The sequence below is a fragment of the Larus michahellis genome, chromosome 4, assembly GCF_964199755.1.
Source record: "Larus michahellis chromosome 4, bLarMic1.1, whole genome shotgun sequence".
In the NCBI taxonomy this organism is placed as follows: Eukaryota; Metazoa; Chordata; class Aves; order Charadriiformes; family Laridae; genus Larus; species Larus michahellis.
The window spans coordinates 25,251,669-25,272,504 of record NC_133899.1 but is presented as its reverse complement, the minus strand read 5'-3'; the positions used below and the strand labels follow the sequence as shown (position 1 = coordinate 25,272,504).

At 42.9% G+C, this 20,836-nt stretch overlaps 1 protein-coding gene across 2 annotated transcripts in view; it reads right to left on the bottom strand.

Moving 5' to 3' along the window:
• The window catches only part of SOS2 (SOS Ras/Rho guanine nucleotide exchange factor 2), a 55,515-nt gene extending 34,908 nt beyond the window's left edge, over positions 1-20,607 (bottom strand). The window contains exons 1-6 of one of the 2 annotated variants that reach the window (XM_074583577.1): positions 20,557-20,607; positions 20,203-20,438; positions 7,306-7,431; positions 4,102-4,233; positions 2,093-2,257; positions 1,208-1,411 (exon numbers count right to left, since the gene is read on the bottom strand). In XM_074583577.1, the coding sequence (XP_074439678.1) occupies positions 1,208-1,411; positions 2,093-2,257; positions 4,102-4,233; positions 7,306-7,431; positions 20,203-20,289 (714 nt within the window). In that variant the 5' untranslated portion in view covers positions 20,290-20,438; positions 20,557-20,607. Of the gene's footprint in view, positions 1-1,207; positions 1,412-2,092; positions 2,258-4,101; positions 4,234-7,305; positions 7,432-20,202 lie in introns of both variants that reach the window. The other variant, XM_074583575.1, reaches the window with a different exon arrangement.
• Between the last annotated feature and the right edge of the window lie 229 nt (positions 20,608-20,836).

Here is a 20,836-nt window from a genome sequence, read left to right as displayed (position 1 = left end):
GTTATTTTCCCCTCTGCTGATTCTTGTCTCTCAGGACGCAACAGGAAGGAGGCAATCTAAAGCAGCTCCAAGGTCAGATCCTCTAAACCACAGGTAAAACTCAAGCAGCTACTTGGCTACTTTAGCAGAATACTACCTGGGTACAGAGGAATAATCGGTAGCTTCCTTTTCCAAATGCTACTTTTAGATTTTTCAAATTCACACACCACAAACACACCCAACTAGGCAGCCCCTTCCAACGACCTGCATTCTTCTTCTGACCTCTCTGAAACACACTTCTTGGAAGCCTTCTCTGCCCCAACCTAGCACTGCGAGCTTGCTTGACCTCCTGCCAGCCCCGAGACCATGGCAGTCTCTTCGTGGGAACAAGCAATCTCAAAATTTCTCATACCCGTTCCCATACAACAAAAGAATATTCCTCAGCTCCAAACTACCGCTCCCTTCTCCTCCCATCATCTTCATGTGAATTCTGTCCTCACATTTCCACAGTTCTCCGATATCCTATCAGCTACTGAGGGGATCCTATCAGCTGTAATGGGAATGTCTCCTGCTGCCTCTCTTTTTAACCTGCTGGTATCACCTAAAAATCACAGTTCAGGTTCTGCTGCCCTGGTCCCCTTTCTCCTTCCTCCCACAGGATTCACTAATTTCTCATTATTACTTCTCTTACAAGAACTGTTTCCTTTTTAGACTCCAGCATCCTGAAAACGGAATCTGCCAGACATACAATTTCAATCGAATATTTCAATAATTTATCAAAGCATGATGCCCTTCACAGTCAGTCACGTATGCCAGAGAAACCAGAGCCAAGGGCTGTTGTACTTGTAGTTTCTGCAGACAGGGGTGCCCCAACTTCAAACGTCAATTCAAGCATTCGTCTGCATTCACTGTACATGCAGGTAGATAAATGTTAATTTTTACACTAAGCAAAAGCATAACTATTACCTACACGAGAAAAGGACTCCAGCTATTGCTGGCATCCGACAGGGAATAGTGCTGCTCTCCGAGTAAAGCTTAGTGGACACGATTCATACTATTAATGGCAATTCCTCCATTGTATTTCATATACAGTCAACACTCATTATGCACTGACATACAATAAATCAAATTTAATTCTATCTCCAACGCAGTGAATGTAATATTGATATGTTATGGCTGCTAATGGAGCAACTAGCGTTACACATCAATAACCTATTAAAGGACTTACATTAGGTGTGAACAGTTTTCTGTTTGATAGGAAAGCTTCCCGAAATACTTTTATTATCAGATTCAGCTCCCGCAGATATTGCCTTTCTTCTGCAATTTCGTTTCTCACTAGGTCATAGTAGTTGAGTTCCCCAGAAGAAGAGGGCTCGTCTTCACAGAGAGAAACCAAACCAATGTCATCCTGATCAAACATATCCATCAAAACCTAGCAAAGAAATTTTAAAAATTACATGCAAGCCTGATTTACACTTGGCTCACGCTCAGCTATTTCAATGTGTTCAGAGAAATCCTTTGAGTTTTTAATACAATACTTTCTGTGATCACTTTCACAAAGGAGTAATATTTAAACTTTGGCAGCAGAAGGCTGGATCAGTTGCCAAAGCCATTTTCCCCTTTATAAGTTAGTACGACCTAGAAAACAAGTTACAATTCATGCAGAACCAACTTTGAAAACAAGGCATCTTGCATAAGACTTTGACAAAACCCTCCTGATAAAGAGAAAATTCAACAAAAATGTTTCCCGTATTTATGAGGATGAAAACTAAATGTCTTTTCCGTATAATAAAGAAGGAAAGAGCTGTCGTGACGAAGTGACATTGGGACAACAGTTAACACAGCTGCGAAATAAAGGACAACATCATTTTCTGGCCTTCCATTGTTTTGTAAGTACTACCACTGTTCCAAAACTTAACAGGCTTAACTTAAGTCTTTACTGTGACAGGTCTGGCATGAAGAAGGAGAGAAGCTTCTGCATTTCAGTAATACCAGTGTCTTTCTCTCTCTCTCCTATCCTACTTTGGGTATATCTTCTAAAACCCCCCCCCCCACATTTCTAGTATCTACCTTTGTAACTGTCCAAATGAGTATTTTAATCCCAACTCCTTACCTTATCAGCACACATTGATACTTTAATGTCCTGCTGGGAGATCTCGAAGTGTCGTATATTGAAAACATAGTTTCCAGCCAGCTTTAAAATATCAGCTGAGATGTATTCCAAGACAGCCACAATATACAGAGAGACATGGTAATCTACCTTATAACCTAGGACCTCCTGCAAATTGAAAACAAGGGGGAAAAAGAATGCTATTTATTGCAGAAATTCATTCAGAATGACAACTAACACATTTAGTTTTCTACTGAAATTGATCTTGTCTGTGATGATAATTCACAGTAATGTAATAGGCCAGGCAAAGGACATCAAATGGAAATTTGACCACCTGCCTTAAAGGAAATGCTTGCAAATACTTCCTTGTGCTATTTTGTCATATACTGACAGATGAAAAGCTACAGAACTTTCAATAATCCTTCCTCTAAAAATGACGGTCCTAAAAATAGGGTTCCTTCAACGAAGGGACTTCACTGGAACCACTCTTGTACTTAAACTTTAGTCTATATTTATGCTTATTGCAGGACTCTGTCCCTAACCTGGACTCTTCAGAAAAGAGAATGCTTCATTTTGAATTGTACTTAATGGAAAAAGTTGTCTTTCGTGAAACTTCAGACTGTGTGTTCAACCTGTTATCTACTGTGATCCATTTTAGTTCATCCTTCACGGTTGGCTGAACAACTAAGCTATCTGCATCCTTGCATTACATAAAATAATTACACTTTAATAATTAAAGAAAAATAAGAAAAAAAACCCAACGAGGATAAGCGTTGCAAGTTCTTCTCGTGATACATGCTCCATGTTCTGCAGAGCATGCACCACATGGCCTCTTGTTTGTGACAGGACCATCAGGAATAAGTACAGGTTAAGTTCCTGCATTTGAATAAGGTAGTTTGTTCTTGTCATATTTTGATGCATCTTCTAAAAATCAGACTGTGTGCCTATGTGCACACACTTCTAAACCAGACTTCATAAAAGAAAGCCAGCGTTGCCTAGGAAGGTCTTATTTAATGCTGTTTTCTTTCCTAAGATCTCTTCCCCTCTCAGTAACTGTCACAAGCTGAGACATTGTATAAAAGAACAGAGTTACTACACCTGAAAAAGTGCTTTAATTTCTACTTATGCTTGAATAATGTTTTCTCAATGCAGCTGGAAACTCTGGTGCAACAATGCCACCACTGGAGAAAAGCATTTTTTAAGTCATGAATGAAAAGCAAAAGCAATAGAAAAAAGAAACACCATAAAAGTGCAGTGTTCGAATCAGCCGCAACCTACTGATTCAGCACTGATCTAAAAGTGATTAAACACTGATCTAAAAATGAGAGTACTGTTTTATCATTAATAAAACCAACTCTACAGGGGCAGGGTATGAATACATGCTTTCTGTGTGACACTAAAACCTGACTGCAAGCAAGGAGCTCTACACCTGTTATAAGGGACATGACATGTAAGAACTGAGATGGCCACTCTCCTCCTCAAAACCCACCCACCATAAACTCTGTATTTGGTCTCTTCTTACACCTTTGCAGATCTATTGATTTTAAAACCAAGGCATCGGTGACATTCAACAGTAACTGAGAGGACATCGATACACATCTTAGTTGACAGTATACAAGGAACAGGATCTACTTGTTCTCTCTTCTTCTATTTTGGCTTCTGCAGCATTTTGAAACAAATAAAGGCATCAAAACAGTGCTACTGAAGTAGGTAAGGTATTTGGGTTTGTTTGGGTTTTATTTATGTTAAAAACTAACTAGTCATATCTCAAAGTAGAGTGATACATTAACACACTACTCTAGAACGTGATGAATTTTGGTATCTACGTTTATTTACATACTACAATATATTCATCCTGTTCTATGGTGACTTTACTCTTTCAGCCAATATGAGAAACTTACCTCATTTCACACGAATTAAATTAAATAAATAAATACTTTAAAGGTTATGTTGGAGGGCTGGGGGCACGTGGTGGGCAGAAGCAGCAGTCATCAGGTTGTCAGTTTAAGTACCTTTAATAAAGGATGTATTTTGTCCACAGGTAGCAGGAGAGGGTTTCTTCTTTTTCGTTTCTCTATAGCAGACTGCGCATCAGCAATCGCCCACTTGTCTATTGGATGAGGAAATGTTTTTTGAACGCGATCCTGTCCAAACATAAAGAGTGCACTTAGATTAACCGCAGTAATCAAAGAGAAGTTTAAAGAAAATAAAACGGCAAATTACTTCCCCTGCAGTATAGACAATTATCCTCCTCCTCAGTGTTTGCAACATATTTTCCTAACTGTTCTCTCCTTTTTACCCAACTCAGCTTCACTCTTTTCAATAATCCCAAACAACCTCCCTTCCCTAAGCACGAAAAACTCCTTCAAATCTCCTAAAACAACTCCCGCTTTATGATCTTTGCATCACAAGAGCAGCAAGAAACCTCAGCTGTGGTATAAACAACATCAGGAAGTACTAAACAGTTTACAGTCTAAATGAAAAAAACAAGTCGGTATTGTTACTAGTTCATAAATGTCCAGAGTGTAACTTGTCCTGTATGAGATCAAGTTTATGGCAGAAACGAAAAAACAAGCGCAGGATTTTCTAACTAGGAGGAGGGCTGTGATTCACGAAAAAGGCTGGCTATAACACTTTGGACTCCACAAGCCCACACAGGAGCATCCTCCCCGCGCACCCAGTCACAGTGGCTGCAGTTTACAGCGCCCCAGTTTGTATGGTAATGCCACTTCAGGTCACTTTCATATAGATTCACATTTGGAGAGCTGCTATAGGAACAGGCAAGATGACCCCCACCACAGAATGAACTGCTCTGGGCAACAGCCCCCAACTAAACAAGTGCAAGACCCCAGTCCTGCTTTCCATGAAGTTCTCCAGGCTGCAGCCCCTGTGAGCTGGGAATTAAAACGCTGAAAGAACGAGTCTAAACTGAACTCTGATGACTGCTTCTTAAGTGACTTTGGAAAAACAGTTTTTTTAAGTCAGACAGCTCAGGGGGGAGTAGCGATCACCTCCTGCTGCAGCCCCACCACCGTGCCCTGGTATTGCCAGGGAGGCACAGCACGCTATGCAGTGCCATACCCAACCTCTGCTTCGGACCCGTAACCTGGCCACAATGAACGCTTACAGGAGAGATTTTATAGATGAGCTGAAGAACGAGATGAGAAAAAAGGTGAATTCTACGTGTCCCTTTGATAAAAAGATTTTTGCACGTATTCTGAAATTAAACGGGAGGCCTCAGGTCTTCTTAGAGGCAGGTTTTAAATATTTGCATGTGGCCGTTTAACGCTCAACTTTCCGCATCAGCTGTCTGTGCCAGGTACACGCGCGGTGACCTTCCCTCCTGGACAGCAGCCGAAAGCTCTGGGCTGGTTCACCAAAATGAACTTTCCCTGAGATTCTACTAGATCGCCCGCAAAATGGATGTACCGTGGCATTCAGCTGTCCCTCAACTTACCAGTGCACTCCACAAGTAACTCACGCCTTTCACCCTCGGAATTTGCTGGTTCCTGGTGTTTTCTTGGGAACAATTTGAAGGGCTTTTTCTATTTATAAAACCTTTATATTTTGAGATTTTAGACCTTGATCTTGCAAATACTTCAGTATAATGCTATGCGCAAACAGTTCCATTAACTCCAGGCTGTTATGTAAATATCTGCACGATAAACTTTAGAGATCACAGCTCTCGTGTTTTAGTCTCAACAGCTAAAAACAAGCTGAGGAGCAGAGCCAAAAGCCTTTCTTCGTGGATCTCAGATGCCTGCTGGCAGCGCAATCTCACCAACAACCCATAACACAAAACCGAATTCTACTTTTCCTGCTCTGGAAGAGTCTGAATTTATTCACCTACAGAAGAATAACGTTTTGGGGAACCCGTTACCACTATTTAGACCTAACTCTGTGTTTTTAAATTAAATAATTGTTATATTTCTAAGCACAACAATGTTTTATTATTCACAGCTTTAAAATGCCAGCTATATTTAAAATACAATACACAGGATTTACTGTCTGCTGTGACATTCATAACCACAATTCAGACAGTTGTGAGGTATCTCAGAAGTCTGCCCCTATGATATGCAGTTTTGCACATGTAATTTGTGGAGCATACAGATACCTGGTGAAAAGTATTAATTCATACGTACACAGGGCAATTTTATCATCTCCTGACTCAGAAGCAGACAACTATGGAGCTGGTGTGTAGAACAATCAGTGCTATCTCAAACCGTCCTGTGCACTGTAGGGTTTGATCAGCTGGGAACTGGAGAAAGAACATGGTATTTCTCAGCTCTACATCTAAAGTTCAAACCCAGACTCAAGGTACTAACAATTCTGAGAGCTATTAAGGGACTATTAAGTTTTGCTTTTATTTAGTCATGCTATACTCTTTACGCATCTGTATTACAAAATATATTAATCGGAAACCAAGATTAATAATTAATTAATTAACTCAATGTTGAATAAAGGGCGATTGCTGCATCTAATAAGAATCAAAAAACCCTCAGGCAATTATTTTGTAAATACATATATATTCTGTTTTTTATTTCCATGACACACACACAGAATATTAGACAAGGACTTCATTTTGGTTTAGGCTGAAAACCCTAGACATATAGATTGATGTAAAATTAATACTCTACAAAACTATAATGGGCCACAGCTACATGAAAGCACTTTCTCCCTCTAGACTGTATACTGAAGCGCACTCCATTAAAGCCCTCATTTTGTAACCGATGACACAAAAGCAGACAGCTGCAATAATACAAGAGCCTCAGTGAGTTCAATAAAGTTCCAGGAACATACAACTCTATTCCCTCAGCTGCACAATCCAGGCCTAACAACAGTAACCTTTCATTCCAATATTTACTTTTTTTTCCTGTATGTTTATGTCAAAGAGTAGGAAAACTTGCAACATCCTTACGTTCTTAAGTCCAAGGTGCATTCAAGTGGCAGAAAATCCTTCAAAGTATTCTGCATTTATAAAAATAATGCTGAAAGAAAAAATTCCCACAATTTCTATTCTGAAGCCCTGTACAGGAAAACGAGTTTCCGATTAAGTGTGCTTTCTGAAATCTGAATACTACATAATCTTTTAGCATTAACAGGCTCTGCTCTTCAGATTCACCTCGCTTTAACTTCGACCCGTGCTGCTCAAAATATCTTAGTTCGCCTTAGCGATTCTGTAAGCAAGTATTTGGTTTTCCAGTATCTAGTCTTACCTCTACGTCTTGGACAGTCCGTGGCTGAGCAATGCATAGTTTGTTTAGCAGCTGAAGTATCAACTCTTCAATGTAATAGAGGGAATCTTCTTTTGCTGAAAGGTTTGGGTGAACCTGTTGCTGAACCTGTCCAAAAGAATTAAAAGAATTAGGTTTTTTTCCCCCATTTAAAGCTGTACAGAAGGAAGAATCAGAAAAAAGCAGAGGCCCTCTGTACTGTTGTGCTGCAAATTCACACACTTCCAGTAATTTCCCACAAGTTTTCCTATGTGGTTAAGATGGCAATTCCTGCTTCTGCAAAGCTGGCGTCTCTATTCAATTAAAAACTACGTGTTTAGCCTTTATGGCAGCGAAGAAATTTCAAGCCAAGGCAGATTTCTGCCAACGATGCAGTGAAAACAATCACTGTTGGTAATTGTGCAGTTATTCATCCACAGAAAGAGTAACATACAGTTATGTTACTAACCCTACTAATGAGTGCTGGCTGACTGTGAACAGAGAAGCAGCATGGACCCACCAGAGGAACAGACTTAATAAGCAAGGACACCAGGATAAGAGAACTAACCAGTCTGGCAGGGAACTGAATTAATGAGCTGTTAAAACCTGTGGCAATAAAAAGCCACAGCCATGACACTGGAGGAGAGCTGGAACAACTCTTTGAGATGCCTCAGAAAACTATCTAGAACATGAAATGCTGTCTGAGGCATGAGAGAGAGAGATGTGAAATACTTAACACAGAGAGGGAGATCTAAAGAAAAGCACAAATCAAAACTCAGGAGTGTCAAGACTAGGAAACGCGCTGTGAGAAAAGCTGACTTCCACCTCCCTCTGACGCAAGGCAGGATAATGCCTTTTATCTCACTTCACGGAGATTAATCACAGTTTTCGTTTCCAGGGCTAAGCTAGACCAGACAACCTGAAACAGGCAACCTCAGCATGTGCCTGCACAAGCTAAAGGCCCACAACTAACTCACCCTGGTCCAACGTGGCTATTTTCCTATTAAAAATCCACCAAAACTGAACAACCCCACCTTAAAATAAAAAAAAAAACCAAAACAAAAGCACTCAAGAGTTACTCTATATACTCAGTTTTCCCTGGCAGCCTCTCAATCAGGAAAGCGCTAACTAGATCTTAAACTATAGCCAAAAGATTCCGAAGTAGTACAATCCAGGGAAATTCCCTGTTCTCCCCATACAAATTACATGTTAATCACCTCAAAAAAGTAATCTTACATACTTACATTGGCATTCCGTACGTGTTTTCACACACAAGACAAACAGATTGGTAGTTTCTTGGGGGACGACAATAACATCTTTGGATCAAATTCTGATCTTCTGAAATACAGGCTCTCCTCCCTCCAAAGACAACGGGCAAGTCCACAGACACCGGGGGACTCTGAGGGCTTCCTCCAAATTAAGTAACTAATAATTTCATAGCCATACCTTGGGGGCACTCTGTTTGCAGCCCTGCAGGCTTTTGTAAATCGTGCAAAAACAAGACCAACAAGGAAGTAAGGTGTCTGGCCGGCTTCCTTCCCTGCTGGCCACAGAGCACGGTGGGCAGAGCTGCCCGGGAGCCACAGCCACCACAAGGAGCTGCTGCTCCACCTCCTGCTGTGCCATGGCCTGAAAGAACTGGGGGAATGGGACTGCACTTTGCCCCCACACCTCCCCATGGGAGGGGAGGAAGAGCCAGGATGACCAACAGGTAGGGAGAAAAAGAGAAGATCCATGGAGGGGACCACTAGAAGGGGCTGCTGCTGTACACCTTCAACATCCTAGAAGCAGAGATGATGACTTGGATGGAGAAGTCCACCAACGTACTGCTTAAAGACGGGGGAGCACAGACAGGGACCACATGTACCAACAACGGGAATCCGAACGTCTCAGGGGAGTGGGAAGAGGGACACCCACTGAAAATGTGAAAACATACACTGGTGCTGATTGTATTGGAGTTGATAATTAAGGTATTACACAGCAGTGATGAAGACAGGCTGCCAATCATGGGGGCTCCTATGCGATACTCAAGGAGAGATGCCCTCCCAGGCAACAACACCCACTTCTAATGCTTCATTCTGCACTGGCATCCTTCCTCGAAAAGCAGATGTGAAGAAACACATTAATAAGGCTGTTGTACACTAAGAGAGAAGGGAATACACATTCTGCTTCTAATCCACCTGCCCAGTTTTGCTACAGAGTTTTTGTACACATCTTTATGTACTGTCTTCTGCACCTCAAGCATGAATACTTCTCAGCTTCATGTAACTGCTGCGCTGCTGATGTGTACACAAGATCGGGTACTACTGAAAGAAAGGAAAAACAAAACCAAAACAAACCCTCAAGAAAATCAAAACCAGTCCTTGAAAACTCTTACTTAAGTCTGCAGGTTTTCAACAATAGTCAGTGCATTTCATGTTCTTCCTGAACATAAGAGTTTAATTCACAAAACAATGGAGAACCAGGAAGCATCGAGTTAAGGTCCCGCCACGCTTCTCTTATACCAGCACTACTTCAGCAAAAGTGTTAGCTACCTAACTAGGAAATGCAATGAAATATTTCCCCCACAGTGAATCCTTAACGATGCTCCACAGAAATGACAAGAATGGGTGCTCTAAGATGAGAAAGGGAAGCTGTGCTCCCCTTAAGAGAAGATGGGGGACTCCAATTTACGGTTTCATATCACAGCCGTTCTCCTCCTCTTGGGAGGGTCGCTCATGTTAAAAACAGACATCACTGCCACAAAGAAAATTACTTCACTCCTAACTAACTTCAGTTCACAGGTCTAAACCGCTCATGCCATAATTTCCTCCACGTTCTCAAGAGCCAGTGTATATCTAACAAGGTTGAGGACAAGCAGAGGAGCACACAGCCCTCTTCAAACACTGGCAGAGAATCTCAGCCTCTTACAATGAACACAGATATAAGTACTGGAGTCAATTTTGCTTCGAAAGGAGCAAAACTGACAACAAACCCCAACGTTTCTTGGTTGAGACAACTCTTTCCAGAGGATTTAGAAATCAGCTTCCATCTGAAATGATAGTGCCTGCAGCATGGCAGAAAGGTCCCAGAGGTACTCATGCACTCCCTGGCTTTAAGAGAAGTTATTTTGACGTAAGTGCCATTACTGAGAAAAAACAATTTCATAGCAAGACACCGTTTTTCACAGTAAAACAAAAAGACAGTTATAAACACCGTGCACTGGCTGATCAAATCAGATGCTGCTGTACCAAGGACAGAACACTTACTTTTTACAGTATTCACCTAAATCCTGACTGAAAGGACTGCAAAAGCAAGGAGAGACTGATAAAACACGGAACGTACAGAAAAAAGTGAGAGGAATTATGAAGGACGTGTTTCTTATGGAAGGTACTTTCACTGATTTCAGGTTCAGACTGAAATATTTGAGCATAATGGTATTGCTTGAAGTCACTAAAGAGGGAGACTGAGATTAGCAGGACTAACTATTTTTTACTGTGTCATTCACATAGGATTATTCCTTCAACAGGTGTTCCAAGGAATAAAGATGAAATAACAGGCTGGAGTCCCATAAGCATCGCATTTAAATGTGGTCTTTAAGGCCTTTGCGGGGGACATGCTTAAATTTTAGAGTTCCTAAATGGCTCCTTCCCTTGCTCCTTCTCTTTACTTCTTCCTACTATCCCACCCCTCCAACACGAGCATATTTGATGAAAACCCAGCGGCAGCTTCACAGGAGCATCTCCATCTTATTTATGGCTGTAGCTTCAGGGCTCTCGGAGACCTCGGCCTCATCTGCACAAGTGGTGGCCCAAGAGAAGCCTAAAAAACCCCTTGAAGGTAAACTGAGATCTTCTCCTGTTTCCTTCCAAGAGGCCTGTCCTGCATCACGCCACAAAAGCTTCTAGAGAAAACAGGCAGCTGTAGAGATGAAGTCAAGCTGAAAATTCCTTCTCAGTGAGATTTTTATAGTCCTTACAGGCCCCTGGGAAGAAGTCTGTTAAGACAAGATGAGGTTGAAAATTCTTCAAGGAGATAAAGAGTATTAGGACTAGAAAAATCTGATCTTATTTTTTAGAACTAATATAAGGGCAAGCTTAATTTTGAACTGCAGGAGATCTGGCATAAAGTCTGAATATCAATAATATGGGGAAATTCAGAAATCCTAAGTATAAAAGCAATGGTCAAAGGGTTGTACCTGAAACTACAAAAAGCTGAGGAAAAAAATACTAGAGTCAGAACTGCAAGCAACTTCTTTTTAGCCTGTACTAAGGAGACAAACCAGCAATTTGGCTACACTGCCTAAGTATATTTTTACATAATACATGTATTTTGTCAGTAAAAACACATTCAGAAAGCTCCAGTTGTTCCACAGTAAGCATATGTGCAAAACAAGGGGTTGTTCATAAAATAAAATAAAAAAAAACAACAAAAAAAACCCCAAGCCCATGACATACACAGAGACTTTAGACAGCATATACCATCACAAACCTATAAATTCATATTCCTGAAGGACCAGATGACAATCTCCCACTCTTCTACTTATATTCAAAACTACATTTTCAGAAAAGAGAATTCCAGTATTACCTGATATTTCAGAACATGAAGTTTCTAATTTAAAAAATGCCACCACAAAATCTGTTAGCATGGTAATATAAGATTTCTAAGCCTACTATGTGAACAGGGTAGCTTAATAAATTGCATATTAGATTTGTAAACTGTTTACAACAGAAACTACTCATTCTCCTTTTCCCACAGCAACTGATTGTAACTTCAAAATGATTTATATTTTACTTGCCTCGTAAAAACACAGTTATACCAGATCAGCAGACAAGTAAAACTTTGCAAGGCTGTTTGTTTACTTGAGGAACAAAGCATATAAATTTGGGAGCAAGAAAAATAATTAGAACATGAAAGTTAAATATTTACTATCATGGGCTGGTTATGGTCTTGCCAACACTTGTCAGTATTTCCATGCACTGTGTTCAAGGTGACGAAAATAAATCACCGACAAAGAAAGCAGCACTAGGTTTGCCCCGTACCAAGATGTTGAGAGCCAGGAAGAAGAAATAAAATTAATCCAACAAACATCTCTTTTTAGGTTGGGATTTTATTCCCTCTTATCTTTTCTCCTCTAAAGATAACGCTGCCCATTAGAAACATAAAACATCTGCTCCAGAGGCATTTTTAACCCCTCATCTGGATGATGCTCCAGAGGAAGAGGGGAACCAGATGTAGTAACTTAAAGGCCTGTGATGCTCTTATTCAGTGAAAGGTGACAGCATCAATATTCTCCATTTCCAAGCATAATCACAGGCATTTAGAAAGAACGGCAAACATTTAAAGACTTGAAGCGACATCCCAAATAAAAATGTACTGACGACTTTTTAAAAATAACAGCGCTAATTTCTAACTTTATTTCCAGTACGGCAATTTCTAGAGGGCCCATCTTTCTGAAATCAAACTATAAATGCTGACAGAGGAACTGTATGAAGTTGTCTCTTAAGCAAACAGAACTTAATAACTTCTCTACGTACAGTATTTTAGCTTTTTCACTGCAATTCTAAACATCTGATGCATGGTTAGCAAGATAAAGTATTCTACAATGATGCTACAAAAAGCATCTCGGGTGCAGCTCATCCCTCAGCTGTCTGACCTCAACAACACCCACTGCTCTTAAGTGACTGCGTACAGGGGACATTAAACTGCCATCCTACACCACCACTTCAGTGTAAATACAACTTTTTTTCTGTCTCTAGCTATTTAACCACTATTCTCCTCTTAGCATATTCTAGTTGAGGGGAGGGTGAGTTAAAGGAGATCTGCGACGGGGGGTGCAGACAGGGATCTGCATTCTGAAATAGCACTGAAGACAGTCCAAAGATCTACTGGGAAGTCTGCTTGGGGTGGACAGAAAAAACACATTCAGAATGGCACAAATGCTGGTTGATAAACTGTAAATCAAACGCAGACCATCACTGCTCCCATCTTTTTCTGCAGTAAGCTGCAGCACACAACCCACCTCGCTGGCAGGCAGCGGAAGGGACGCGGGGATGGTGGCGAGGACAGCAGCAGTGATTTCAGGCTTCTGCTGAGGACCCCACAGATGGGTTTCCTCGAAGAGGAGGTTCTCTTGCAGGCAATTCTCCTCCATGTCTCACTTCTGCCCTGTCTGCTCTCACCTACATTTCATATGCTGTTTCTCACAGCATCTTCACAGTCTCTGCTCTTCTACCCAAAAAGCCCTTCTACAGCTGATTGTGTCCTTTTATAGGGAGTAAAGGAGAAACTAAAATGTGGGTACATGTATGTACACAAACACATATATTTTAATCTTAAAAACAGGTGGAAAGTTAAGTATTTGGATTTTATCCATCCATATAAAATGCCTTGTTTAAATCGAGATAAACCCTGCATGAGCTAGGCACAGCCTCTGCCCTGTGATATGGAAAGAAAACACCGTAGCCGGTGCCTTGATTGCTGTGCACACATCTTACTTTAACGGAACAGCTTCTAATTCTCCCCCAACCCTTCCAGACGCAGCCTCCCAGAGCTGCTCTGGGCTCTGCCCCCAGCACCCAAAGGCTCCTGCTCCCCCCTTTTTACATCATGCCTTTCCCAAGAACCACTGATCGCTTAGGTAGACTGAATTGTTCAAACAGACCCGTAACTTTTCAATTAGGTCTTTAGGAGATTTAAAAATAAAAATGAACTAACAAGCCACAGAGGCCAGCAGATTTTGGAGCTGCAGTGAGCTTTGAAATTATATTCTAAGTAAATGGATGCAATACGAAACAATAAATGGCGAAAAGCAAAGATAAAAAAAGGCCAAACCTTAAATTTGGAGACAGTGAAGACTGTCAGAGACATTTATTTGTGAACCAGACAGTCATTGAAATGACATTAAAAGATATGGGGAAGTGTCAGGAGAACGAAGAAGCCATAAATAAGGGAAAAAGATGTCCTTGGCACGTTTTCTGACATGACTAACCTGCTGAACTCAAGGAATGGCAGCACACAGCTCATCGGAAAAACCTGGCAGAAAGGGAATTGGTGAGGTAATTATAAAAGCAAATAACAGACTCAACAGCTTCTCCCGAGAAGATTAGATAATGCTTGCACTGCGCGAAGAGGAAAAGAGAGGTGAAAACCGAGGGGGAGCAGGAGAGGTGGTGAAGAGCAGACAAAAGGACGCTGCAAGAGGTGAGATGGGTCAGGGAACACGCGTGGAAGGGTGGGACAAGACGAGCAGCACGTGCTGCCCAGTTCTGCCGGCACCTGGCTCCCACCGCATGACCAGAGCCGAGGGAATAAGAGCATGGGAGGTGAATCATGGCAGCCCACGGTTCCGTTTGGTTCTTCTTCCCACGACTGGTTACCCCGGCAAGTCTTTAAGCCAACGCAAATGCTAATTTCCACATTCCATTGCAACAACACAGGTAGGAAGTGTTTCTTCTGCTCCCGCTGCCAAATGAAATTATACTGTTCCTACTACTTTTAAATGCCTCGGATTTACAACTACCTTCATTTCATGCCACTGGCTGAGAAAACTCCGCTATTACCATTGGCCAACTGCAGATTCCAGCGACAATATTTAAGCTCAACAGTCTAACAGGTTGGGGGGGGGGGAAGGCATGAAAAAATAGGATAAAGTAAAAGGAACAGTCCCTTCAGTTCCCAATGTTATTTATGATAGTGAATATTTATGTCAGAACAAAAAAACCCAACCCAGTCTACTTACTTATAAGGGACTAAAACCAACTTATAACAATACCCAGCTGCTACTGGGAATAAAAAAAGGCCTGGAGGAATCAGTCTACTGTTTACAGAAGGCTCGGTAATGTCCACTTCACAGGGACCTGCTATTCCTTTCCACACCTCCAGCCACCTCTTGATTGCAAACACAGTTTGTGAGGCAACAACCGGATCTGTGCCTCAAACCTGTACAGGTCTACGTATTTCACAGGTAATTAAGTATCACCAGCACTTCCTTTATTCACCGTTCTCCCAAGCTGAATGTCACAGAGGCATTCACGGTTGTAGGAACCGCGAATGTGCAAAGGTCTAGAGATCAAATAAACATATTTATTAGAAGCTAAATGACCTAACAGATGTCAAAACTAAATATCACTATTATTTTAAAACACCATAACAAGCAACTTTATAGTTGAAATTATAACTCATTAAATAATAATGCACGCTAATTAAACTGGAATGCATAAATAATAATCCATCATAATGACACTATAACGCATTAAATAATTCTAACCCAAGGGGGCCTGATCCTGCAATGGAGAACGTGTGGGCAAAGTGTCCTTGAGAGAGCAGTGAAGAAAATGGGCAGCCCCTGCACTTACCCTGACCTTACGCAAGAGCTGGGTCATTATACGTTAACTCCCATGTGTTTTAAAATATAGAGAAGCACCAAATTAACGTAAACTTCAAAAATGTCCACAAAATGGTCTTTTATATTTCTGTATGCAACATTTCCTAAGAATAAACCCTTTAGTCATGCTCTAGAAATCTGATGAGTAGTCCAGAGCAATAGTGGAATTGTTGTAGAAAATGCAAATAGTGCACAGTGCCACGATTACAGCAACATGCGTAGCGCCTGCAGAAATGTGAGCATTAACTGTTTGACAGCCTCTATTTGTAGATAATGGAGAAAACCAAAACAATAATACCTATGAGATGCTTGTGAATTTCATTTAGAAAAAATCAAAAAACAAAGCAACTGAATACACAGCTCTTGTTTACAGAAATATATTTTTAATTTGCCAGTGCATTTGTAAGAGCACACACAAACGATAATACACCCTAAAAATACAGAAGATTATAAAATAAATCCATATACACATGTCCAACACCACATTTGCTCACTATTTTCAAAAATACACACTAGTTCTATGGAGTCACCTGTCTCCTTCTGAAAACTCATTCCAAGTAATTGGAATAGAAGTTTATTCCCAGTAGCAATGTAAGATATTTGAGACATTTGAGACATTTTACATTAATGAAGTTTTCAATCACAATTCCCAAAAAGGTTTTATGCGATGCACGTCCAGCACATTAAAACATTAAAACCAGCAGTATGGCGGGAGTTACACACTCAGCTGCTACTACCGAGTTTCATGCATGATTTTCTTGGGCTCACCTGTAATCCCAGCCTAAGATTAATAGATATGACATCAAAGCACTGATATCAATCTGGAAAATCAATTCAGTTCTGGAAAGTTTCATCTGGAAGAAAGTTGACCGTCAGCAAGAACAAGCTTTGGCACCAGATCTGTGCTGGGAAACCCGGTTACAAAACTGAAATGCCAGCTTTAGAAACGGGTTTCATAATTTGACATCTTTCCCCACAAAGCGGCCATGGGGCCAGGAACAGCTGAAAAACAAACCCACCCAAAAAAGAGACACCTGGAGAAATTAAAAAGGGGGAGAGAGCAAACTCCCCAACACCATCTTCCCCTCCAGCACCCACCCACCAGTGGAGAAAATCCTCCACAGAGGGCTGCACGGGAGAAGGATCCGGCAGGCCGCGGAGGGGGCTGCAGCAAAGCCCCTCCAGAACAGCACGGCCCCGTCGAGCCCCAGCTCTAGCGTCGCTGCCAGTATCAACATCCCGAGGATGCAAACCCAAAGCCACCCTGCCAACGAGGCATTTGAAACGCATGTGATTCCTGCCAGAGCAGCTGCCTGCATGCTTCCAGAACTATTCAAAGAGACATTGTGATCCTTTAATAACTAAAGTCAGCTCTCAGATTAAAAGCCTTTATAAAGTTTACAGCACAGATCTGTTTGAAGCGATTTACTTGCTACAAACAGAGTTCAAGTAACTATAACCTAAGTGACCAGATAAAAATATTGTTTTCTTCTGATTCATTTACTTTGAGAGGACTTTTATAACGAGTTTCATTATACTCACTTCCTACTTAGGTTTCCAGAACAGCAACAGAAGTAAAATGTCTTGGAGTAAGGGCACGCTTATAATCTACCAGCTGGAAGAATGGCAATACATCAAACTGCTATAAAATTTTCAACTTACTAGATTCCAAGGTGCCAGTGCTAAGGATACGATGATATAAATGTAGGAAAAAAATATTTAAAAAAGCACCTAGTTTAATGATGTCTTGCTGTTTAGCTTTGTTTTTTCCTAAAAAGACTCAGGCTGGTAGGTATAATTTAACACACTCTACTAATCTTAAAGATGTATGACCGCTTAAATGCATACAGAATATTGTTCAAAAGACAGATGCTCATCTTTTTTTCACATATAAAAGTAAGAACTGATGTATTTTACCATTTTTTCCCCACTCACGATTTGTTAAGTGTCAGCTGCATAGAATTAAAGTAAATGCAAGGGTTTAAAAGTCGTTTGATAAAAAGAAGTGACCTTAAACTTGCTGAATGCATAATGAAAGAGACAAGAGCTCTTCAAAGCATGTTAGGGACTTAAAATTCAAGAAGCGAGGAAATACTATCTGTTGTTAGTGAACCGTACTGGCTCATTATCCAGCTCCACATCTTTCTGTGTTTTAGAATTAAGATTTCTCACACCTTAACATACGCAAGGAAAACATTTTTCTACTACCTGATTCTCTTCTTCCAAGAAGTGCTCATTAAAAGGAAAAAAAGCTTTCAAGAATGGGAAATAGAATACTATCTCTGCACTTGCAGCATAAACTACTGTGCTGAAACCCCAACTCAGAAGTTCAAAAAACTCTATTCCAGGCGTTTAACTGAGAAGTTTCTGAAGCTCAGAAAAGACTTTCTTTAAAATTTTCATTGTAAAAGCAGCCTGCTTGAAAATGTCACATCTAAACTGGCTGGCAAGCAGACTTCTAAACCTCTTCAGAACAAATTGCAAACTATTTGAAAACTGTGGTAACGTTTTATAAAATCTGAAATCAACAAAAAAACCTGGTGCTTTGGTGCATACTTTGGATTCAGTGCCACACTACTGCTCTCCTATAAATAACGGAAATGCTCTCATCTCAGTATCAAAGTGAAAATGCAAGATGTAAACAAAACCATCCATAAATTTTCTAAAATGTTCTGGTTCAAAAATCTCCAGTGTTTACATTAGGGCACTTGATCTTTTAAAGAATATATTAAAACTGACAGTATCTCCCTAACAGCCTGGCTGCAATAACTGGAACAATGATACAATTCTGTTTTGACTCACTGATACTGCGTGTTCGTAAAAGAAATGCACATTACAGTACGAATGCCTCATGCTAAAAGGTGGATACTACAGACAAGGAACTTTCCCAGGAAGAAAAAACCTGTCTATAGGCAACTACAAATTTTTACAGTTGCTGATATCAAGACTTTATTTCCTCTGTTTAGAAAAGTCCAAGTTCTTTTCACCAAAACCAAATGTACAGAGACAGAATCGGTAAGAGCAGCATTAATCCACCAACTTTTACACTATTTGTATGTTAGAATGATGAAAACACCTTTAAAGTTTTCTCTTTGGTCAAACTGATACAGCTATACCTCACGTCTGGGTGGATGCTGGTTGGCGTCAAGGTGCTGTTTTATGTCAAGCTCCAGTGATCGGGGAAAAGAGCAGCACGGCATTCTCTAAGCTTCCTGAGACCCACTGGAAAGCAACTACTAGGAGGAGGAGGAGGAGATTCAAGAGTAAAGAGTAGAAAATCCAGGATTCTTCAGACAGGCGATTAGTGTTTTTTATGCCGGCCACAAGACTACTTAGCTGCCTTCAGCAGCTTTTAATACAAGTGACACGGGGACCCAAAACAAATGCAAATCATTACCCCACACCATCACTAAATCTATTATTGGGAAAAAAAAAGACAAAACACCACTCAGATGAGTGCCTGCATTACTCGTATCACAGTACTGCCCAGCAGCAGAGATCCAGACCAGCATGCCATTAGGTTAAGAACTACAGAATCATGGAATGGTTTTGGGTTGGAAGGGACCTTAAAGACCACCTAGTTCCACCCCCTGCCCTGGGCAGGGACACCTCCCACTAGACCAGGCTGCTCCAAGCCCCGTCCAACCTGGCCCTGAACACCTCCAGGGATGGGGCAAATACATCATGGTCCTCAACCTCTGCAATGGTAACAAGCGACACACAGCAGAACACCATCACCCCCCCGTGCCCCACCAGCCTCAATGTACCCCCTCCCTCCGCTATCAGGGGTGTCCTACCTAAGGGCAATGGGCTGGGGACCACCCTCCTATGCAAAACACACCATAAAAAAGTAAATTCCTCCCCCAGGACAGGCTAGGCGGTTTCCCCACACAGTTTATCATCTCATTTATTCTACGACCAGTAGTTTCTCTCTCTCTTAAGAAAACACAGGCTGACTTTACGCTGCCCCACAGCGGGTCAGAAGCACTTTAACGCGGTGGGCATCAACGGGAGCCTGGCTGGGGAGGAGACAGCTGGAGAGCGGCGGCGGGGAGGGGATGGAAGGCCGCCCTTCCCCAGCACACCTCGGAAGCAGATCGCTAATACGATCGGCGGCCTTTTGGCAAGCGCCGGCAAAAGGGGGGAAGAAGGAGAAGCAGCCTCTGACAGGAGTCCGCACACCGGCACCTGGCAGCATCTCCACACAAAGAGGCACCGAGGGCACGACGGGCGCACCGGCACCCTCGGGAGGCGGGCCCGGCCAGCCTCCTGCGGGCGACCCTGCCTCAGCAGGGGGTCGCCATGAAGAACTCCGGAGGCCCCTTCCCGCCTCCGCCCCGCCGTGACGGGAGAAGAGACAGAACAGGGGGGGTCGCGCAGGGGCCAGAGGCCCCCGCTCTGCCCGAGGAGAAGGCAGTCGGGGGTAGCGGTGCGAGGTACCCGGAGAGAGGGGGCTGCGGGCGGGGAAGGGGCGCTCCCCGGGCGGCGTGAGGCGCAGGTGCCGCCCGTTTTCCCCCCGCCGCCGGCGGACTGACCTTGCGCAGGGCGGGCACGAAGAGCCCCCGCCATTTCGGGCCGTTCTCCTCGCCAAAGAACTCGTAGGGCTGCGGCGGCGGCTGCATGGCGGCTCCTCCGCATCGGGGCCGCCCGCCTCGCCGCTCCCCGCCGGCTACGGCGCCCGGGGCATGAGAGGAGGGGAGGAGGCGGAGGGGACGCTGAGGGGAAGGAGAAGCCGCTGCCGGCGCTCGTCCGGGCCGGGCCGCGCTGGGCTCTCGGCCGCCGCTGTCTGGCTCCTCACCCCCCCGCCCGGGCGGCCATCACATCCGGCGCGGGAGGGGCCGGGCTCCGGGCCGCCCGCCGGGCGCTGACGGGGCGGCGGGTGAGGCGGCCTCGGCCCCGCTCCGCTCCGCTGCGGCCCCGCTACCGCCGCCGCCCTCCGCGCGCATGCGCCGCCGCCGCCACCATGCTGCCCGCCCACCGCCGCGGCGCCCCCTGCCGGCCGCGCCCGGGCACAGCGGGCTCCCCACAGACAGAGCCCGGCTGCGGCTCATGAATTTACATTTTTGCATTCAAATCTCGATAACTTAAATGGAGGAAAAAAAAACAACAAAAAAAGTGCCTTTCTGCCAGCAGTCCCTTGTGATGACAGGCTTCCCGGAGGAGACGGGT